At 62.6% G+C, this 20,424-nt stretch overlaps 2 protein-coding genes across 4 annotated transcripts; one reads left to right on the top strand and one right to left on the bottom strand.

Annotated features, from left to right (window-relative positions):
- Positions 1-100: 100 nt before the first annotated feature.
- ANO8 (anoctamin 8) lies at positions 101-10,020 on the top strand. Of its 2 annotated transcripts, XM_082453352.1 has the most exons (18): positions 101-424; positions 1,194-1,304; positions 1,431-1,563; positions 1,746-1,884; positions 1,965-2,061; positions 2,839-2,955; positions 3,037-3,164; positions 3,262-3,423; positions 3,754-3,906; positions 4,021-4,147; positions 4,271-4,326; positions 4,430-4,504; positions 5,227-6,042; positions 6,292-6,483; positions 6,585-6,716; positions 6,798-6,908; positions 7,790-8,465; positions 9,299-10,020. In XM_082453352.1, exons 1-18 carry the CDS (start codon positions 319-321, stop codon positions 9,703-9,705), a joined length of 3,738 nt encoding a protein of 1,245 aa, XP_082309478.1. In that variant the 5' UTR covers positions 101-318; the 3' UTR covers positions 9,706-10,020. The 2 variants fall into 2 exon arrangements, with proteins under 2 accessions (XP_082309478.1, XP_082309479.1); XM_082453353.1 differs by lacking the exon at positions 6,585-6,716.
- Positions 10,021-11,969: 1,949 nt separating this feature from the next.
- Positions 11,970-19,781, bottom strand: DDA1 (DET1 and DDB1 associated 1). Of its 2 annotated transcripts, none has more exons than XM_082453403.1 (5): positions 19,577-19,781; positions 14,890-14,966; positions 14,613-14,664; positions 13,681-13,742; positions 11,970-12,673 (listed from the first exon to the last, which is right to left on the bottom strand). In XM_082453403.1, the coding sequence occupies exons 1-5, from the start codon at positions 19,770-19,772 to the stop codon at positions 12,563-12,565; spliced, it is 498 nt and encodes a 165-aa protein (XP_082309529.1). In that variant the 5' UTR covers positions 19,773-19,781; the 3' UTR covers positions 11,970-12,562. The 2 variants fall into 2 exon arrangements, with proteins under 2 accessions (XP_082309529.1, XP_082309530.1); XM_082453404.1 differs by having other exon boundaries at positions 14,890-14,970; positions 19,577-19,735.
- Positions 19,782-20,424: the final 643 nt, after the last annotated feature.

Raw genomic sequence — 20,424 nt, 5'->3', positions numbered from 1 at the left:
GGGAAGAGAATGCATGTTCGGTGCGGGCGGGGACGAGCACCAGAGAGCGAGGTGGGCGGGCGAGAACGAAACCCAGAAAACAACACGGGCGGAGTCGAGAACCAGAGAAAAACGCGCCCGGGGCCGGGAAGGAGAATCGAGGTTTGGCGCGGGCGGGGACGAGAAGCAGCGCTCGGGCACGCGGGGACGGCGGCCGGCGCGGGCGGGCGCGGCCTTTGTCTCCTCCTCTGGCGCGCTCCGTGGCTGCACCCGCCCCATGAGCCCGCGGTCCCCCAGCGCCTGAGCCGCCCGCAGCCCCTGACCTGACCTGCCCTCGCAATGGCCGAAGCTGCCTCCGGCGCCGGGGGCACGTCCCTGGAGGGTGAGCGTGGCAAGAGGCCCCCGCCGGACGGCGAGCCTGCAGCCCCGGCGTCCGGAGTTCTGGGTATGTGTTCAGCGCCTGGATCTGACTGGGTGGCAGGTGCCTGGGGTGTTCGCGGCGGCTGTACGGGGAGGGGGATTGGAGTCAGCGGTCCCGGTCTGGAGTCCAGTCGAGGGACCCGCTCCTCCGGCACTGCGGCTGCGGCCGGGCGGGCGCGGCTGGGACGGTGCAGCGGGTGGGGGGTCCCAGCGCAGAGACACCGACACGCCCCTCCTAGAACCCCAGCCCGGGGCTGAGCCCAGTCACCCCTTGGGCTACCGAATCGCTGCCGAGCAGTGATGCGCTTGAGAGAGCCTCTCCCCAGAGGCTACAGAATCGTACAGTCCTGGGTTCGAATCCCTGCTCGACTGTGTGACCTTGGGCGCGTGACTTAAATGCTCTGGGCCTCAGTTTCCTCGCCTGTGAAATGGGGGTAAGAACCGCGCCCAGCTATGAGGACGCACTGACATAATGTGGTGAGGCGCTCAGATCTGCTAGTGAGCGCCCCATCGATTGTGGTTTTGGAGGCGGAGCTGGGCCTCGAGAATGAGTAAGATTTGTAAGGGAGGACCTGGGGGAAGGGCATTCCTGGAGAAGGGCCTGGCTGGTGCAAGGACGTGGAGGGAAGGAAACAAGCCAAGGCCAGAGCTCGCAGGGCCTTGAATGCCAAGCTGAGAGCCGAGGAGCCCTGGCGAGTGTGTGATCGGGGGCAAGGGCTGGAGGGACCAAGACTGGAGGCCAGGGTTCTGATCCGGGAATGGCCTGACCCCAGCCTGCCCTGCCTGCTCCCCAGATAAGCTTTTTGGGAAGCGGCTCCTGCAGGTGGGTCGGTACCTGGTGTCCCACAAGGCATGGATGAAGACGGTGCCCACAGAGAACTGCGACGTGTTGATGACCTTCCCAGGTACCTGTGCCCATCCCCCCAGGGTCCAGAGTGAGCTCCCTTGAGCTGGGCTCCCCTGAGTAGGAGTCTGCAGGAGGCCTTGGACCACTCGTGGCAAGAGCTATCGGTCCCTGTGCCCCTTGGCAGACACGACCGATGACCACACGCTGCTATGGCTGCTGAACCACATCCGCGTGGGCATCCCCGAGCTCATCGTGCAAGTCCGCCACCATCGCCACACGCGTGCCTACGCCTTCTTCGTCACCGCCACGTATGAGAGGCGAGTCCCTGTCCCTGGCCTCTCGCTGACCCTGCTACTCAGCTCCCCGCCCTTCCAAGCACCAACTGCGAGGTCTAGCCACCCTGCATTTGTCCCTGACGGCCACCAGGTACACCATCCCTAGTTCCAGGATGGTGAGCCAGGGTCTCCCCGTGATCCCACCTCCCCTGCCCTTCCCGCAGCCTACTCAGAGGGGCCGACGAGCTGGGTCTGCGCAAAGCAGTGAAGACTGAGTTTGGCGGGGGCACCCGCGGCTTCTCCTGCGAGGAGGACTTCATCTACGAGAATGTGGAGAGTGAGCTGCGCTTCTTCACCTCCCAGGTGCGGCCGGCTCTGGCCCCCAGCGCACATTCCTAGCCCGTGGGCGGCTGCTCCCTGTGCTCACGCCCTGTCCCCTGCAGGAGCGCCAGAGCATCATCCGCTTCTGGCTGCAGAACCTCCGTGCCAAGCAGGGCGAGGCACTGCACAATGTGCGCTTTCTGGACGACCAGCCAATCAGTGAGTGAGGCGGTCCCAACCGTCCAATCATATGTGGGGAGTTGGCTGGGGCTCTTAGAGGACAGCTATCAAAGTAGGAGGGTTAGGAAGGTGAGGCCTAGATGCAACCAATCAGAGGCTACTGAAGAGTTGGGCGGGGCCTGGAGATCAATAAATGAGCTGAAGGGGTGTGGCCTCAGCAAAGGGGTGGGGCTCGTCCCCTCGGAGGCAGGTCCAGGAGAAACCATTCTCTGGGTCTGGGATAAGGTAGGGGCAGGACCATGGACAGCACTCCACGTACTCTGTGGTGCAGCCCTGGGCCTCAGTTTCCCCTCCAGGAAACCAGCCGCTGCAAGTTCACCTTCTAATGCCAGCTTTGCACCATTCCTCAGACGTTTGGAGCAATGAGCTGAGGCCAAATAGCTCTATTTAAAAAGGTGGTTCGGAGAAATTCCCTGGTGGTCCAGTGGTTAGGACTCCACACTTCCACTGCAGGGATCCCGGGTTTGATCCCTGGTCGGGGAACTAAGATCCCGCAAGCCGTGCGGTGTGGCCAAAAAAAAAAAAAATGTGATTCTCCACTGGGATCCCACCCTCTCAGGTTTCCTGCACCCTTTCCCACCTGCCCCTGCACCTCCCAAATTTTGAGGAAGAACCGGATATCCCTTCCACCAAGAACTCCTCTCCTGGGAAGAGCCTCTGCGAGCTTAAGAGCAGGCAAAAAGCTATGACTTGGGTTTCAGCCGAGGGGGGCTGGCCAGGCCCAGCACAGGCAGAAGGGTTCTTGTCCCCCAACAGTCCCTGAACTGGCGGCCCGCGGGATCATCCAGCAGGTGTTCCCAGTGCACGAGCAGCGCATCCTGAACCGCCTCATGAAGTCATGGGTGCAGGCTGTGTGTGAAAACCAGCCTCTAGGTGTGGTCCCGGCCGGGGGGTGGGGGGGTGGGGGTCCCAGGAGGCAGTCAGGGCTGACTGGGAACCCCCTGTCCCTGGCAGATGAGATCTGTGACTACTTTGGCGTGAAGATTGCCATGTACTTCGCCTGGCTGGGTTTCTACACATCGGCAATGGTGTACCCGGCAGTCTTTGGCTCTGTCCTGTACACCTTCACAGAGGCTGATCAGGTGCCGGGTGTGGACTGCACAGGGGCTGGGACACCCAAGACACCTTCCTCCCTGGGCTGGGCCAGCCAACATTTCAGCCCTCCTCTGCCACCCCCAGACAAGCCGGGATGTATCCTGCGTGGTCTTTGCCCTCTTCAACGTGGTCTGGTCAACGCTCTTCTTGGAGGAGTGGAAACGGAGGGGAGCAGAGCTGGCCTACAAGTGGGGGACGCTGGACTCACCCGGGGAAGCTGTGGAGGAACCACGGCCCCAGTTCAGGGTCAGTCAGGGGGGATCTGAGTCCAGGGACTTTGAGAATGGGGTAAAAAAAAAAAAAGAGAAAACACTGGGCAAGGAGCATTGCAAGAACAAAGGGAGGGGTGAAGTAGGGCTGCAGCATCTGAGATGGTATGCCAAGTGGGGGACTCTCCACGCCCAAAGGGAGAGGGGTGGGAAATTGGATTTGAGGGGCTGGGAAGGGTGCATTAGGCGGGGGCACCAAAGTAGCAGAGCATGACAAAGAGACACTGAGGTCGAAGGGTCGGGAAGGGTGCAGGGCAGAGGCAGCCCCTCTGATCTCATGTTGCGCCGGGCCCCCACCCTCTGCCAGGGCGTGCGGCGCATCAGCCCCGTGACTCGGGCCGAGGAGTTCTACTACCCGCCCTGGAAGCGGCTGCTCTTCCAGCTGCTTGTGAGTCTCCCCTTGTGCCTCACCTGCCTGGCCTGTGTTTTCCTGCTCATGCTCGGCTGCTTCCAACTGCAGGTGACCTCCAGCCCCTAGCCCTGGCCTTGGCCCCGACCTGGCGGCCACCTATCCAGGTGTGCTGTGAGCTGAGCCCAGCTGCTGGGGTGACCTGTGAATGCCCTGCCCCTGCAGGAGCTGGTGCTGAGTGTGAAGGGGCTGCCCCGTCTCGCCCGCTTCCTGCCCAAAGTCATGCTGGCCCTGCTGGTCAGTGCAAGCGCCGAGGGCTACAAGAAGCTGGCCGTCTGGCTCAACGACATGGGTATGCCCTGCGAGGCGAGGTCCCACTGCCCACCCCCCAGGAGGAAGGGCCCCGCTGCCCTGCAGGGTGCCTGCTGCCCATGGCGGTCTGGGCCACCCCCTCACTCGCCTCCTTGGCCCCCAGAGAACTACCGGCTGGAGAGCGCCTACGAGAAGCACCTCATCATCAAGGTTGTCCTGGTGAGTGGTGGCCAGCAGGCAGGCAGGGGTTCTGCAGGGGACACACAGGAGATCCTGGGGACAGAGGTGGCAGGGTGACCGCCCACCTGCCTGCTTCCCGCAGTTCCAATTCGTCAACTCATACCTGAGCCTCTTCTACATTGGCTTCTACCTCAAGGACATGGAGCGCCTGAAAGAGGTAAGATCCCGGCCTGAAGCAGTGCCCCCCATGGCAGCCAGTGGGGGCGCCAGACCTGGCCCAACGGGTCCATGGGCTCTCCAGCCCCTCCCCCCCTCCTCCATCCTTCTCTCCTCTCTGTCCGTGTGTCCTCTCTCTGCCTGTCGCCCCCCATCTGTCTGTCCATCTGTCCGTCGGTCCCTCCACAGCTCCTGATAGTCCTGTCCCTGTCCCAGAGCCTCGAGCGGCAGCTTTGGGCGGTGCTGGTCCCGCTCGCGGCCCTGCGGTTCCGCCTGCTCCTCCTCTCCCTCCGGGGCCTCCTGCTCGTGGCTCGGGCCAAAGTACTGGCAGGTGGCGAGCCCTCGGGGCCTCGCCGGGGTGGGCAGTGTGGCTGTGCTGGGGGCCTCACACCAAGCCGAGGGTGCATGCTCTGAGGGGATGGGCTTCCGCTGATGGGGCGCAGGTGGCAGGAGCCCCCGGAGGCCCTGGGCACCAGCCGAGCTCCTGGGCGGTGCTGCAAGCAGGGAAGCCATTGCCTGCCCAGGAGATTGGCTAGGAGCGCTGTGACCTGCCCAGCTGCGGTTTGGGGTTGCCTCCGTGTCCAGGGACATCCAAATTGGGTTCAGGGTGTGTCCGGAAGCGTTTTTCGGGAGGGCAGGTGCCCAGTCCCTGCAGCGTGTCCCGGTGCCCAGAGCCCCGCCCGCCCCCCACGTGGCCTCTCTCCACCCCCTTCCTGCCCCCAGATGCTGGCCACTCTGCTGATCACCCGCCAGTTCCTCCAGAATGTTCGAGAGGTCTTGCAGCCGCACCTGTACCGGCGGCTGGGCCGTGGCGAGCTTGGCCTGCGGGCTGCCTGGGAGCTGGCCCGTGCCCTGCTTGGCCTACTGAGCCTCCGGCGCCCTGCACACCACCTCGAACCCCAGGCTGAAGAGGGTGTCGGTGGCAGCAGCGGTGGGGGGGGCCGCAGGTGTCTCAGTGGGGCCTGCGGGGCACCTGAGGAGGAGGAGGAGGCCACAATGGAGCGTCGGCCAGCGGGGGAAGGTGGGGAGGTGGGGGACGGGCCTCGCGGGGGCAGGGAGGAGGAGGAGGAGGACGAGGAGGAGGATGAGGACGAAGAGGAGGAGGAGGATGAGGATGAAGGCGAGGAGGGCGGCCTCCTGGACTGCGGGCTTCGGCTGAAGAAGGTCAGCTTTGCTGAGCGGGGGGCTGGGCGGCGGCGGCTGGGCCCAAGCCCGGAGGCCCTCCTGGAGGAGGGGAGCCCCACCATGGTGGAGAAGGGGCTGGAAGCTGGCGTGTTCACGCTGGCCGAGGAGGACGATGAGGCCGAGGGGGCTCCCAGCAGCCCTGAACGGGAGCCCCCAGCTGTCCTGCTCCGCCGGGCCAGAGGTGAGGGCCGCGACCAGGGCCCCGATGGGGGCCCAGACCCAGAGCCGGGCTTGGGTGACTCAGCCCGGAAGCAGCGGCGGCAGAATCGGTCATCTTGGATCGACCCACCCGAGGAGGAACACTCGGCCCAGCTCACCCAGGCCGAGCTCGAGAGCTGTATGAAGAAATACGAGGTGAGGAGGGCGCCTGAGGGCAGAGGCAGGGCCCTCAGAGGGGCGCAGTGCACAGTGAGGTGGAGGGGCTGGGGGTGATGGGAAGGAATAACGGGACCCTTCATGTGGTCAGGAACTTGCCCAAGGGGGAGCTCTGGGTCCATGCAGAATAATCTGGGGGGTGGGCTTGAGGAGAGGAAGGTGGTCTGAGGGAGGAGGTGTCCTGGGCTGAAGGAGAGCCCTAGGCCCCACCCAGGTGCCCGCCCACAGGACACGTTCCAGGACTATCAGGAGATGTTCGTGCAGTTTGGCTACGTCGTGCTCTTCTCGTCTGCCTTCCCCCTGGCTGCCCTCTGCGCCCTCATCAACAACCTCATCGAGATCCGCAGTGACGCCCTCAAGCTGTGCACAGGGCTGCAGCGGCCCTTTGGGCAGCGGGTGGAGAGCATTGGCCAGTGGCAGGTGGGGGGAGGGCTGAGGGCCCCGAGCCGGGGTGCACCAAGGTGGAGCGGGTGCTGGGGAGGGTGGCCGGGCCCCCCCTGAGCCCGCCTGTCCCCCTGCAGAAGGTGATGGAGGTCATGGGCGTCCTGGCAATCGTAGTCAACTGCTATCTAATTGGCCAGTGTGGGCAGCTGCAGCGCCTCTTCCCCTGGCTCAGCCCCGAGGCGGCCATCGTGTCCGTGGTGGTGCTTGAGGTGGGGCTGGCGGCCGGGTTGGGGGAGCCAGGCGGCGGGTGGGTGTCCCTGTGCCTGCAGCCTCCTCCTCTATCACCTCAGCACTTCGCTCTGCTCCTCAAGTACCTCATTCACGTGGCCATCCCTGACATCCCAGGCTGGGTGGCCGAGGAGATGGCCAAGCTGGAGTACCAGCGCCGGGAGGCCTTCAAGGTATGTGGGCCGGGGTCAGTGTGCTTTACATCTCTGCTCCGTGGGGCTTCTCCACCTAGCCTGGCTGGCCGTCCAGTCCTTAGCAGGAGGGTGGGTGTTCAGAGCCTGGTGGAATAATTAGCGTTCCAAAGGGGCCCGGTCCCCTCTGGGATCCTGGTGGCATCCAGCACCGGGTTGGCACTCCCTGTCATCCACCAGCTTGCCCAGCATTGCCCTGTTTGGGGCCAGAGACACAGCTGACGCTTCCTAGAAGCCCAAGCCTCTGCCGCATTCCTCAGAAAGCTGCAGAGAAGGCCAGGGATCTCACTGGTGCCAACCGATGGAGCTCTCCACGATGATGGAAACGTTCTATATCTGTGCTGCCCATGTAGGCCCTCACTACAGATGACCAACGAGCACTTGAAACGGGGCTGGTGCCACTGAGAAACAGGCTTTTTCTTTTCAGTTATTTAAATTGACAAAGCCGTGTGTGGCTACCGGCCACTGGATGGGGCAGTCACAGCTCTGTCTCTCAGCAGTTCTCCAGAAAGCAGGGAACCACTGAGGCTTGATATTTGTTTACACTCTCCCAGTTCCTAAGACGGTGTCTGGCAGGGGATCAGGGACAGAGTTGGTGGCCAGTAAATGTTCGTTCTCTTCTCAGTCCTCAGAAAGCACCGGCATGGGTCCAGGGATGCAGTTGGTGCCCCATAAGTGTTCAGATCTCTCCCCACTTCTGCAGAGAGCCCCAGGGTGGGTCCAGGGATGTAGCTGGTACCCAAGAAGCGTTCGGATCTCTCCCCACTTCCGCAGGAGAGCACCGGCGTGGGCCCGGCCTGGGTTGGTGACTGCTCACCCACCTGCTCTTCCCAGTCCCCATAATGGCTCCATTCTGCCCGCAGAGACATGAGCGCCAGGCCCAGCACCGCTACCAGCAGCAGCAGCGGCGGAGGCGGGAGGAGGAGGAGCGCCAGCGCCACGCGGAACATCATGCCCGGAGGGAGCGCGACGCCAGTGGCCGGGAGGAAGCTCGGGCTGAGGGCTCCGGGTTGGACCCTGCTGCCCCAGAGAAGGCCTCGGCCAAGGCCAAGGGCAGTGGGGCGGCAGGAGGCCATGGGCCGGAGCGGCCCAAGCGCCCGGGGTCCCTGCTGGCACCTAACAACGTCATGAAGCTGAAGCAGATCATCCCACTGCAGGGCAAGTTCCTGTCGTCCGGGGCTGCATCTTCGCTGGCCGGCGCGGGGGCCAACCTCACTGCCCGGCCGCCCCCTGCCCCGTCTCCCACAGGCAGTGACACCCGCCTGCCGGCCTTCCTCAGCTTCAAATTCCTCAAGTCGCCCGAGACCCGGCGGGACCCAGAGCGTAGCCACTCGCCGCCCAAGGCCTTCCACGCCGGCAAGCTCTTCCCCTTCGGCGGGGCCCGGGCTGAGGCCGGGCCCAACGGGGCGGGCGGGCAGGCCCGGCAGGACGGGACCCCCGGCGGTGGCAGTGGTGGTAGCCGAGCCCAGCGGAGTGGGCCGGCAGACGAGGCCGCAGCTGAGGAGCCGGACACACCCCGGCCCGAAGAGGAAGGCTCAGGTCACAAGCCTTAACTCGGGGGTGGGGACTCTGGGCCGGGCTTTGGGGATAGGGGTGGGGTGTCCAGGCCTGGGGAGAGGGGCTGAAGGGGACACAGGAGGCCCAGTCTCCTGGTACCGGTTGGGGACCTGGGTATGTGGTACGTGGAGCCTCTTGGTCAAAGCCTACCCAGTCTTTCCGGGACCCCGGAGAGCCTGGAGCCCTGTGCCTGACCCTCCTCACCCCTGGGGAGGGATGCCAAAGCCCCTCGTCCCAGTGCCCCTCGCACGGCCTGCCATGCTCCGGTGCCAGGAGAGATGAGGGAGGCCCCTACACCACCTGGCCCAGCCTCTCCTGCCCCCATGAGACCCTACACCCAGCTCACTCTGGGGGCACTGGACCCCCAGGCCTCTATGCAAGTCCCCACCCTGCAGCCCAGCTGTTCGAGGTGGACTTCCTGGGAGGTGGAGCTGGAACTCCCACCCAGGGAGTTCAGGGCTGCAGCCACACGTGTGCTGAGCAGAGCCACAGGCCTCACTGCCGCCCCTCCCACCCCGTCCCAGCCAGGAGTCCAGCAGCCCATCCCAGGGAGCCCAAGAGGTGGCAGCTGTAGCACCAGGGATATAGGTCAGAAGTCAGAGGGACTTCCTCAGACCGTCCTTTCTCCGTGAGCGGGAGGGGCCCAGTGCCCAGAGGCGGGGGATGCACCCGAAGAAGCCCACCCCTTGTCACTGATCAGAAGCAATAAGGCCCTCCATGTGCCTGAAAGCCCGGAGGGAGCGCGGGCAGGGTCCCCAGCGGGGTCCAGCGGCGGGGCCGGCATCTCCCCGGAACGGCCCCTCTCGCCTCCGCAGGGACAGCGCCGGCCCCTGTGGGCGCCCCGGCCCTCCTCACCCGCCGCAGCCGGAGCCCTGCGCCGCCGCCGCCGCCGCCGCCGCCGCCAACACCGCTGCCCCGGCCCCCGACGCCACCCGCCGGCTGCTGGCAGTGGGACGGGCCGTGGGGCTGCGGGGGCGAGGGCGCCGCCCCCCGCCAGGCCCCTGCCGCCGCCGCCGCCGAGTGTCCGCCCTGCGCCCTCGCCGGGCCCCTGCCCGCCCCGGCAGCTGGCGTCCTGCCGGGGGACGCCAGCTTCTACAGCCTCCCGCCGCCGCCGCTGCCTCCCACCTCCGAGCCCCCGGAGCCCCCGGCACCGTCGCCCAACCCCAGCTCCAGTCCCAGCCCCAGTCCCCAGGCCGTGTGCTGGCCCAGCGGCTGGCATTAGCTCCGCCCGCCCTGCCTTCCTGTTTTCATATGCAATATCAATCACGGACGGGGCGGCAGCCGCCACCCAGAAAACGCTGCGGTCGGGCCCGATGTATCCCAGTATTGGCTGCCCCCTCCTGGGGCAGGGCCGGGGGCCTGGGGCCTCTCTATCTGCCGTTTTCCTTTCGACCAGGATGGGGGGAAAGGAAAGGAAACCCCCCCAAAAACAACAGAAAACACACACAGAATAGGCGATTATTTATTTGTTTTTAATTTATTTTGTCATATTTTTGTAAAACGGCAGAAATGCAATAAAAAGTATATTTCAACAGTGCCCAAGGGCGGAGCTGTGGAAAAGGGACGTAAGGGGCCCAATGACGAGGTTGGGGCCAGCTCTTTGGGGGCCTGGCAGGCCTAGGGTGGGTTCCCCCCCCCCATGACCCTTAGGGAACTCCTAAGAACTGGGTCTCCAGGCCATGGCTGGAAAACTCCAAAAATCCAGGCCCAGGGGCCCCTGGGAGGAGCTGCAGAGCCTCGGGCCCCATCTTCGGCCTCCTAGACTAAGGAAGAAGTCTCAAAGTGCTGATGGGACTCAGCAGTTTGGGCCCTGGGCCTGGGTCCTGAGTCGGCCTCAGTCGTGCAGGGCCACCCTTTATGGCACACCCACCTCCCAGGCTGCCATCTGAGGAGTCAAGGGCTGCGGGGAGAACGTAGGTGTGGAAGTCAGAAGGCACCTGGTGCCCGAGTCTCGATGTTGAGGGGATGGCATGTTGGGGTGTGGCTTCCGGGAAGGGCCGGGATGCCCCACTGTGGGACGGCTGTCAGACCCTATTCGCTGGGACTCTTCACTGTGTGATCAGGGATGGACGTGGCCTCTCCCACCCTCAGGTGTGTCCACATACAAAGGCTCAGGGCCCAAAGGGCCCCACCCCAGGCAGGGCTGGAGGAGCCAGTGTGAGGAAGGGGCACTTGTGGAGGGGCCATGAAAGAGAAGTCAGGGTTCACTGGAGGCAGGAGAGCAGCCTGTGCAAAGGCACAGAGGTGTGGGAAGGCAGGGTTTGGTGTTTGGGGGAACAGAGTGAGTTAAGAGTAAAGGCAAGAGGGGTGGGTGGAGGTCGGCTGAGGGGCCTGTGCTGGGGAGACCACAGGGAGGCCATGGGACCCCTGCCCACACCGTGGACAGCACTGGCAGGAGACAGAACCCAGCCCCTCAAAGGGGAACCTGGGGCCAGGGAGGTGTGGGCAAGCCTCGGGGAAGGACAGGCTGAAGCCTGCGCCTGCCCTGCCCCACGGCCTGTGAAGCTGAAGTCCTGCCATCTACTCTGCCACCAACAAATGGCGACACCACGCGCCTGCCCAGGGTCAGGCCAACCCCTGGGACTGGGGATTCCAGGCTGGTCTGAGAACCCCCAGGGACTTAGCCCTCCTTGGCACGACCACAGTCAAGCTTGCATTTCCTAAGCACCTGCCTTATGACCACAGGAACTGAACACCGCTGCACACGCGCCCAGAGCTGGGCCCCACAGCTGGGCAGCTAATCCTGGAGCCTTCCACCCAGCAGGCACGGGGCAGCTCAGGCCGGAGCAGTCTGCCTCAAGCTGGGCCCTCCACGGTGACAACCTGGGGCAGGCGCCCCCTGCAGCCTCTGTGTCCCTCATGCCGCAGCCCAACCCTTCACCGCCCCCAACACCCCAGCCATCAGCTCCAGCACTCTGGCTCCCACTCAGGGCTGGCGGGGGAAGCAGTGGCATTCCCCTGGCCCTGTGCCCAGTGGTCAGGAACTCAAACCTTCTGCCTGGAGCCCGAACGCCCCCCTACGTCCCCGGGCTCAGCCCCAAGCCCAGTCCAGCTGGCTCCTGGGAGTAGCCGTGGAACCTGCCGACTGAGGGCACTGGGGCTGGGCGTCCCGCGGCGCTCCGCGTGCCTCCTCTCTGAGGGCGTGAGGCCGGGCCACCTGGGCTGTCTCCACAGAGGCTGGTGGGCATGCCGCCCTGCTCGCCAGTGTCATGGGCGTGGGGCCCACCACAGCTCCATCCTTGGCAGCACGGACCGTCTCTCTGGGGTGTCCCGGTCCTTGAGGACACCTTGACGGCTGGGGCAGAGGGGTGGGTCCGGGCAGGTCTTGGCTCTGAGCGAGGTGGCCGCAGCAGGCCCACGAGAGAATCCAGCTGGTCCTGGGGCCCCAGCGTTTGGGGGCCCCTCTCGGCTCCTCTTGGTAATGATGGGATGACTCTCAGTGGCTCCATCCTCTGGGGCTGAGGCACGCCGAGCAAAGACGCGAGGTCGGGTAGGAAAGATCCTTTTATTGGGGTGGACACGGAGCACGCACTAGTCCATGATAAAATGACTTAAGAGAAAGATCCGGAAGGGCTGACTTCTCCCCCTTACGCATGCTCAGAGCAAGGTCTGGGCACAGAATAGGTCCCGGTGGAACTCGAGACAAGGCAAGTCTTTAAGGCCCGAACCAGCCAGTGGGAGCCGGGAGAAGGGCCCCCACCCCTGCTGGCCGGCTGCAGCAGAGGCCTGGCTCTAGACCCTCGCAGACACGCTCCAGTTTTCCAGAGGAGAACTGGGGGGCAAGAGGAGGGGGAACTGGAGGGGGGGAGGTGAGTAACAATTGTTTTTTTTAAAAGCATCTACCAACATCACACTACTGGGTCTGATGTCCCCTTTAACCATCGCTTGGTACATTTTACAGCATAAATAAAAACTCAAGGAAAATAAATACATCGGCTCCTATGAGGTTGGAAGTGGTGTGGACGGTGGGGCGTGGGTGGGCCGGCGGAGGGGCTGGGGGCGGGGCGCTTACACACGGCGGGTGGGCGGGCGGGCGAGGAGCAGACGAGACAGGAGGCGCCTGTGGGGGAGTGTGAGTCTTAAGTGTCCTCGTGCATGTCCGGGCTGTCGGTCCGTGCGACCTTGCGGGGCGGCGCCGAGCTCTCACCCTCGAGGTCCACTTGCTCCTGGTCTCTCTTCTTGGCGGCATTCTGGGGAGCAGGGGAAGCGGAGGGGTTGTGAGTCTTCATGCTGGGGGAGCTCCTGAAATCTGAGGCTGGCCCTGGGGCTCCAGCACATCACAGCGCCAGGCCTGGAGGCGGGCAGTCGACCCAGGGCCCGTGGCTGGGCAGCCCCTTCTGCCCCCTGGACCTGCCCCACCAAGCCATGGTCCCCTGGGGACACCAGCCTGTGACAAGCACTTCAAGGAGTCACCACAACTCTCAGTGACCCTCACACAGCATTTCTCAGACCCTCAGAGAAGCCATCCACCCTGCCGGAGGGCAAAGGGCACTCAAGAGCCACCCGGGGAAGCCCCCAAATTGCCACAGAAGAGAAAAGCGTGCTGATTTGGGAAAACCTCCTTTCCTCCCTGGTGGGAATCAAGGCTTGTGGGGTGGGGGCGGCCAGGAGCTGGGGTTTTCTGAGCAGTCACTTCATCATGGGGTCCCCCTCCAACCTGGCCCAGAGCAGGTCACTGTCCAATGTTCACCATGATGGGGAAAAAACAATCTGACCACACGGCAAAACTACACGTGCAGATTTTCAAGAAAGAAAAAGAAAAAATATCCTGTCAGAAAGGTGGCCTCTTATGGGAAGGACAGGGGCGACGACTTTTCACAGCAGCTACGCATCCTAGTAGGGCCTGGATTTTTAATCGTGAATACTTTTCATCGTTGAACAAAGACTCCAAGTAACAACACTGAAGTCTATCTGCCACCAGGGCGTGCTCCCCACAAACTGTGGGGAGCCGGGCCTCAGTACAGCTTACCAAGCCCCTGCCTGTCCCTGAGCACTAGAGCCCTGTGGCCTCTGCACAGCCATTCCTCTAGAGCATTCTTCCTTCTCCTGAATCACCTAGCAAACTCCTATTCAGCCCTCAAGGCCCCACTCGAACACCCAGTCTCCCAGCCACCGGTGTCCTTCCACTACTCAGAGCCCCCTGCTGGGCGCTGTGTTCCTTCCCTGAGTCCCAGCACTCGAACCCCACGTGCCTTACCTTTTTGTCCCATTGCTGATGTAAGTAGCGCAAAAGAATGTTTGTTTTTTCTGTCACAATAACTGAGAAGGAAAGACAGACAAAGTTGCAGGAAGAAGCTGTGGGGAGCCAGCTGCAGGCGGCCCAGCCCCCATCCCAGCCTGCACTGCCTCCCAGGACGAGCTTACCCCTTCCTGGCCTCTGGGCTGTCCCTGCCCTGGGTGGCCTTTGTGTGACTCAAGTCACCACCCCCAACCCTGGAGGAGATTTCAGGAAGCCAAGCATTCTCCCTCCTGAGCACAGGCCACTACCATGAGCCCAAGCTGGCTGCCCTGACAGGGTCCCTGCTTCCCAGAGAGAGGCCGAGTCTTAAGCTGAGCTCGGATTCCACCCTCAGGCAGGGGAATGAGCCTCAGCATGCCAGGTCACGTGGGTGTTTTCCCAGACAGACCAGGAGCACAGATCCACATGCTGTGCCCCAGTGACCACAGAACGCACCCAGCAGAGTCCAGGATTTTTTCACGGTTGAAAGAAAACACCGTGACCACAATAAATAACCTCGAGATCCCCCTGCTCTGTAGGCTCCAGGCCTTTCCCTGCAGGTCCCTCTGCCTAGACGCCCCCTCCCCAAGCTGCCCACCCCAGGCGGGGCTGGGTCCCCCACCCCATGGTACAAGTCTCGAGACCTGTGACAGGGAGCCAGCAGGGGAGGCCTGACTTGATGCGGGGGTGGGGGTGAGGGCCAGCGAGCGGCAGACGAGGGCCAGCTTGGGACCCTGCAGGGCTGGACGTGGATGCCGGCGTGGACATCAGGAGGGTCCCAGAGAAAGCCAGGCTTCCCGCTGCTCCCAAGGGCTGGGAGCTGCCCAGCTCCCCACAGGTCACCTCCTGCACCACCCTCTGGCCCTTCCCCTCGGCAGCCGGGATGGGACAGAACAACAGAGGCCACTTACTCTGTTCGGACGGGTACTCCCGAGTGGGCAGGTAGACTGAGGGACGTCGGTTCTGTGGGAGGGTTGGGAAAGCGTGGGTTAGGAGCGTAGACAGGTCTGGGGTCCCCTCACCCCTCAACTCGGCACCCGCCCTCCAATGCAGATCAAAAGACGTGTGAGGATTTCAAGTGGGGCTGGGTTTGGAGCTCGGCCCCTCTTTCTGGCAAGACCCCAACCTGGGGGCTGCACACCACCCCCGGCCCTTTCCCCGAGGGCAGCTCACGGCCCACGTACTCACCGAGGCTTTGCACACGGAGTCGGCATGAAATCGACTAAAATTGCTTTTGTTGTAGACAGGCAGTCCTTTCAAAAAATCTGCCTAGAAGACAGGGAAGATGGTAAGTGAGAAATCAGGCAGCAGGCTGGGCCACCCCTGGAGCACCTGTGACCGGGTGGGCTACCTACCGGGCGACTTCCGGTTTCCTTCTTTCTGTTCTGCCATTCAAGTTTTCTAGAACTCCCCCTTGAGTTGGCCACCTGATGTGTCCACTCTTATGACCAGAACAAAGTAACCAACCCCAGAGTAAGGGTATGATCTCCCACAGGGTCCTCACAATAAACCTGTCACCAGGCAAGGAGCGGGGAAACCGAGGCTCAAACAGGACAGGACACTTGCATCAAGTCAGGAGCAAGCAGCAGGGTGGGGAGCTGGACCCGGGCCCTTCCAACTGCAGACCTGTCCTCTGTGCTAGCTGAATACTGAACTCGTGGTCTCACCTCCGTTTATGCACCTTTGATAGAGCCTGGGATGGAGACTTGTCCACCCTAAGAAACACTGAGGGTCCACGTGTCAATACATGGGGGTGGGGGAGCAGGAGGCTGGGTGAAGGGGAAACAGCAGCTGGGACACAGGGGCTGCTGGGACACAGGACCCGAAGCCTGGGGTCAACCGAGCTTCCGAATCCTGAGAAAACTCAGAAACCCAAGTTTCAGTGTGTCAGTGCCAGCTTTTTTCTTTTTTTTTTTTTTTGGCTGTGCCATGTGGCATGTAGGATTCTAGTTCCCCAACCACGGATCGAACCCGTGTCCCCTGCATTGGAAGTGCAGAGTCTTAATTACTGGCCCACCAGGGAAGCTCCAGTGCCAGCTTTTTAAAACTGGCTGAGCTTTTCAGCAAACACTGTGTGGACCAGGGTTGGCTCGAGGGCTGCTCCTGGGGTCCCCACATCCAAAGGCTGCCCTGTAAGGGGAGAATGCCTCCCAGTGGGGGGAGGGCCAGAAGCCTAAAGGAAGCAGGCTGGCTCCTCCCTGCCCCCGCTGCCTGGGGCAGGGGTTCAGGCACCAGAGGTTTCAGGCCCGCAAGGTGCCAGGGAGCCAGCGACAGATTCATTCACAGCTCTTGACTCTTGGAAAGTCATTTTTCTCTGACGCTCTGGCACCAACTGGGCAAGGAAGGGAGAGAGCTCTGGAAGGGGAAGACCCTGACTCTGGGTGGAGGGCAGGTCTCTGCCACAAGATGGGGGTGAATAAAGGCCAAGGGGAGCTGTGTCCGCCTCAGGAAACTGAGGCACAAGAACCCCGGGGAGGGATGAAGGCTGAGAACTTGGGGCAGGGAGTGACTTCCCAGCAGAGCAGGAGGGCAACGCTGTCGTCAGGCCCGGAGAGGGAGAGCTGGGGAGGACCAGGGGTTTCCCAAGCTGGAGTCACCCCATCATACAGACGAGGAAACTGAGGCAAAAAGATCACGTAACACTCACCTGAGGTCCCCCAGCCCCAACGAGAAAACAAGGAAGCTGACTGAACCCAGGTTTGCCGAACCTCAGAGGCCAAGCTCCTGTTCTGTGACGCCAGTGCCTCTGCTTCCTGCCTGAAAGCCGAGGGCTCAGAGCCTACAGGCTACGTGAACCCTCCCTCGGGTGCTCCATCGCCATGCCTGGCCCAGGCGCTGCGCTCTCGGGGAAGCCGCTGTTCAGGGGATCCCCCATCACCCTCTGGTGCCGGCGGAAACGGGCGTCCTCACCCCTGTGGGGCCCAACCCCTTCTCTGCTGGGCCCCAGCAAGACCCTAGCGGGATGGGTGAGCCAGGGGAGCTGGAACGTGGATGGGCCTCCTGCTCCCACCCAGGAGGTGGCCCTCACATCTGGGTGACCTACGGCCCCAGAGCCAGCTCAGAGTCCCTCAAACCTGCCTCCCCTGTCCCAGGACCCCTGCCTCAGCTCAGCCCCAGACTATGGGGCCAGCTTCATCCATCCAGCAAGGTGTTCTCAGGACCCAGCTGTGTGGTGGGCCCCACACCAGGCACCAGAGCACTGCGGAGAGCCACAGCAGACCTACTTCTGGCCCCAGGGAACAGCCAGTGCATGGGGACACGAGTGTGCGTCAAAGAGCCATGCAGTGAATGCAGAGTGGCCATGAGGACAGGGCACCACAAGGTGCCATGTGAGGCCCATGACAGTAGGGGGAGGGGGTAGGGAAGGCTGGCTGGTCTGGGGGATGGGGAGGACTGCCCAGATGCAGTGATGCAGGCCTGAGACCTAAAGGAGAGGAGGGGTCCCTGCCCCAACTCAAACCCCTCCGCAGCCCTGGCTCGGCTTGGCCCACGCCAGCCTCCTGCCACACACCTCCTCAGCCCGTGCCACCCTCCAGGAAATGTCCCTCCGTCCTCCATGGGGGAAACACCCGCCAAACTCTCCAGCCAGCTCAAAACACCCCCTCCCCCTTCCCTCTCCCCACACCTCGGGAGTCTCTAGCAGGGAGCCTCTGCCAGAGCCACGCTCATACCCCAACGAGGTCATCTGTTTACACATCCAGTTCCCTCACTGGACTGCCACCTCCCTGAGGCAGAGGGCAGGGCAGGGCTGGCTCAACCCTGGGTCCCTGACAGGGCTAACATGGGGGCCGGGCAGCAGAGTGGTGAGAGGTTCCGAAGCCCCAGGCCTGCACTGAATCCTGGATGGGCCCCTCCCTGGCTGTGTGACCTGGGGCAGGTGACCTCCCAGTCTGGCCGCCCCAGCTGTGAACCGGGTTTACAAGAGGGACCCCTCCCAGGGCTGCTCTGGGTTTCAGTAGGACGACACAGGGAGAGAGCTTTGCCCAGAGCACCCCTGAGGGCAGCTGTTAGCATCAATGCACGTGTGCTGAATAAACGAATGCAGACAGCGCATGGCCAGTACTTCCTGTCAGCTAAGCAGGAAAACCAGGCCTCAGACACAGGGAGGACGCCTCACCTCAGCCAGACAAATCCTGGCTACAGCTGGGCCCAGAAGCTGTCCATTGCCTCAGCAAACTCCCACTGGATATCTGTGTGCCAGTCCCTGTGTGGGCAGCCTGCCAGTGACCCAATCGAAGCAAGATGAGGAAAAGAAATGGTGTGCAGAGAGAGGAGGCATGGGGGCCTCCTGCAGTCAGGAAGGGACCCTCTGAGCAGATGTTATTCACAGGAGGAAGGGCAATCCAGGCAGGAGTAACAGGTGCAAAGACCCTGGGGTGGCAGGGACTGAGTGTGAAGATGTGAAAACAAGGCCACTGTGGCTGGAGCTCACAGCGGGGAGGGGTGAAGAGGGTGGAGATGAGGTCACAGAGCTGGGCAGGGACCTTGGAGGCTGAGGGGGGGAGGTGGGTTTCATTGGGGTTACAACAGGAAGCCCCCAGACTGTTTTGTAAGCTAGATAGTGGTATTATCTGACTGACATCTTTAAAAGCTCCCTCTGGTTCTGGGTGAATTACAAACTGCCAGTGGGGCAGGATGGAGGCAAGAAGACCAGGGAGGAGGCCGGAGCAGGTGTTCAGGCGGGAGGTGGCAGTGCTGGGACCAGGGTGGGGAGCTGTGGACAGATTCAGAATTCGTTTTGGAGGCAGAGCCAACAGAATCTTCTTAGGAACTGGGAGTGGACAATGAGGTCGCAGCGAGGAGTCAAGGACAACACCCAGGCTTGGGGACCCACGTGCTAGGAACCCACTTACCACTTTCCCATATCCTTCCTGACAAGAAGTCTTTTACCTATTCCCCACCACATCCCAAGGACTATGGCTTGTGGGCTGGGACCCTGAGTCCAGGAACAATGGGGTTTGACTTGCCCTGACAAAAGCTTCCATCACCTCTGTCAGCCCTGGGGATGCCAAAGAGTGGAGGGAATGAAGGGGGCTTCAGCTCAACTGTGAGGCTGTGTGGAGAGCCCAAACCCCAAAGAACCACCAGACCCAAATCCCAGGATGAGTGAGCGGCCCAAGGGGGATTTTAACCTCCCAAAAAGTTGGCATTATCCCCACTTCAAGATGAGGAGACAGCTGGGAGGGAATGTCACCATCCCCGAGTCACCCAGCTCATCTGTTGAGCGTTCACTGTCCCAAGCCCTTTAAGACGTCAGTTCCCCAAATTATCACAACCCTATGAAGTCTGGACTATTGCTACCCTCATTTAACAGGGATAGGGCCTGGTGACTGGAGAGATGAAGTCGCTCCCTCTTAGAGCTGGTCGGGACAGGAATGTTGGAGGTGGGGTCAGGGCTCTGGGGGACCAAGGCAGTTCGCGATGTCGCACTTCCTTTGGCGATAAAGCCCCGCATGTCACGATGTCAAGCCCCCTCCCCGCCCCGACGCTCAGGCCGGCCTCCCAAACCTTCCCGAACAGGAAAGGCCCAGGCCTGGCGCCCGGAGGACGAGGCCTCAGTTGGGGGTCTCGGGGGACCCCATCCCCACCCCCCAGGCGATTTCCGGGGGAGCCGCGACCCGGAAATGAATGAGTTGTCAGGGCCTGGAAACCTAGATAGGGTCAGGGGTCGGAGATGGAGCCAGGACGGGGTCAGCAAGAAGCTCACAGCAGGGTCCGGGGGGGTTGAAGGTGACAGGTCAGAGAGAGGGGCGGGGCCGGGCCCGAGGGGGCCGGCTAGGGCGGTGAGGGGCCTCGGGGGTTACTGGAGGTGGGTGGGCCCGCGGCGCCATTTTGTCGAGCGGAGGGGGAGTACGGCCCTGGCGGCCACCCTCACCATCTTCTGTTTCCTCCGTCGCCGCCTCAGCCACCGCCTCAGCCGCCGCCACCGCCACCACAGCCGCCTCCTTAGCAGCCGCCGCACAGTAACTTCTAGCCACTGCACAGCCCACACTGCTGGTGCGGCCGCCCGTCAGTCGTTGGTCCGCCCTCTGGCCCTGCCTCCAAGTTATGCGGTCTTTGCGCATTCCCATTGGCCAGATCCGGCTAAGTCACGCGCCCATTGGTCGCCACGCCGCCTCCCCTCGTGGTCAAGTTCAGTTGAGAGAGCAAAACCCCGCCCGGGACTTGCAAGTGAAGAGCAGCGAAATCCGGAAGTGGGCGGAGGCCGCGCCCCCAAAGCCCCTTGGGATTTGTAGTCTGCAACACCCGGAGGTCCCACCGGTCTCTCTAGCGTTTGCTACGCTTTTTCATATGGTGGCTCATGGGGTTCTCACAGCAGCCTCAGAAGGATAGGGACCCACCGTTACACTCCCAGCCTCCTCCCTGGGGTCCCAACCTTAGGTTTCGGCATATCTAAACTGCTCCCACACTAGCCGCTTGATATCTTTAAGCTGACAGAGCATTTTTGAAACACTTCCCTTGGCTCCCCAGTATCCCAAGGATCCAGTCCCGCCTCCTCGGTCCCAAATTCTGGGCCCCTCTGGCCTCCTTCGTCCACCTTTTATCCTGACCCGTCCAATCCCTCCTCCCTTTGGGCCCTCCCAGACCCTGCCACCTTCTCTAAGAAGCCTTCCCCGACTGCGTTCTACCCAGGGCAAAGTCTAGTGCCTCCTTTGGGCTCCACGGTCCTCACAATCATCCTCCCAGCCCTGGCTCCACTGTGTCCAAACTGCCTGGGTAGAA

The sequence above is a fragment of the Balaenoptera physalus genome (assembly GCF_965194825.1).
Source record: "Balaenoptera physalus genome assembly, chromosome: 3".
NCBI lineage: Eukaryota > Metazoa > Chordata > Mammalia > Artiodactyla > Balaenopteridae > Balaenoptera > Balaenoptera physalus.
The sequence above is the reverse complement of the archived record's forward strand: the minus strand, read 5'-3'. Positions and strand labels throughout refer to the sequence as shown.

Coding starts and splice junctions, on each gene's coding strand:
- ANO8 (XM_082453352.1), top strand. CDS start 319: ATGGCCGAAGCTGCCTCCGGCGCCGGGGGCACGTCCCTGGAGGGTGAG. Junction 3,424..3,753: donor AACCACGGCCCCAGTTCAGG/GTCAGTCAGGGG, acceptor ACCCTCTGCCAG/GGCGTGCGGCGCATCAGCCC. Junction 6,043..6,291: donor GCTGTATGAAGAAATACGAG/GTGAGGAGGGCG, acceptor GCCCGCCCACAG/GACACGTTCCAGGACTATCA.
- DDA1 (XM_082453403.1), bottom strand. CDS start 19,772: ATGGGAATGCGCAAAGACCGCATAACTTGGAGGCAGGGCCAGAGGGCG. Junction 13,743..14,612: donor GGAGTACCCGTCCGAACAGA/GTAAGTGGCCTC, acceptor TTTCCTTCTCAG/TTATTGTGACAGAAAAAACA. Junction 12,674..13,680: donor ATCAGCAATGGGACAAAAAG/GTAAGGCACGTG, acceptor CCTGCTCCCCAG/AATGCCGCCAAGAAGAGAGA.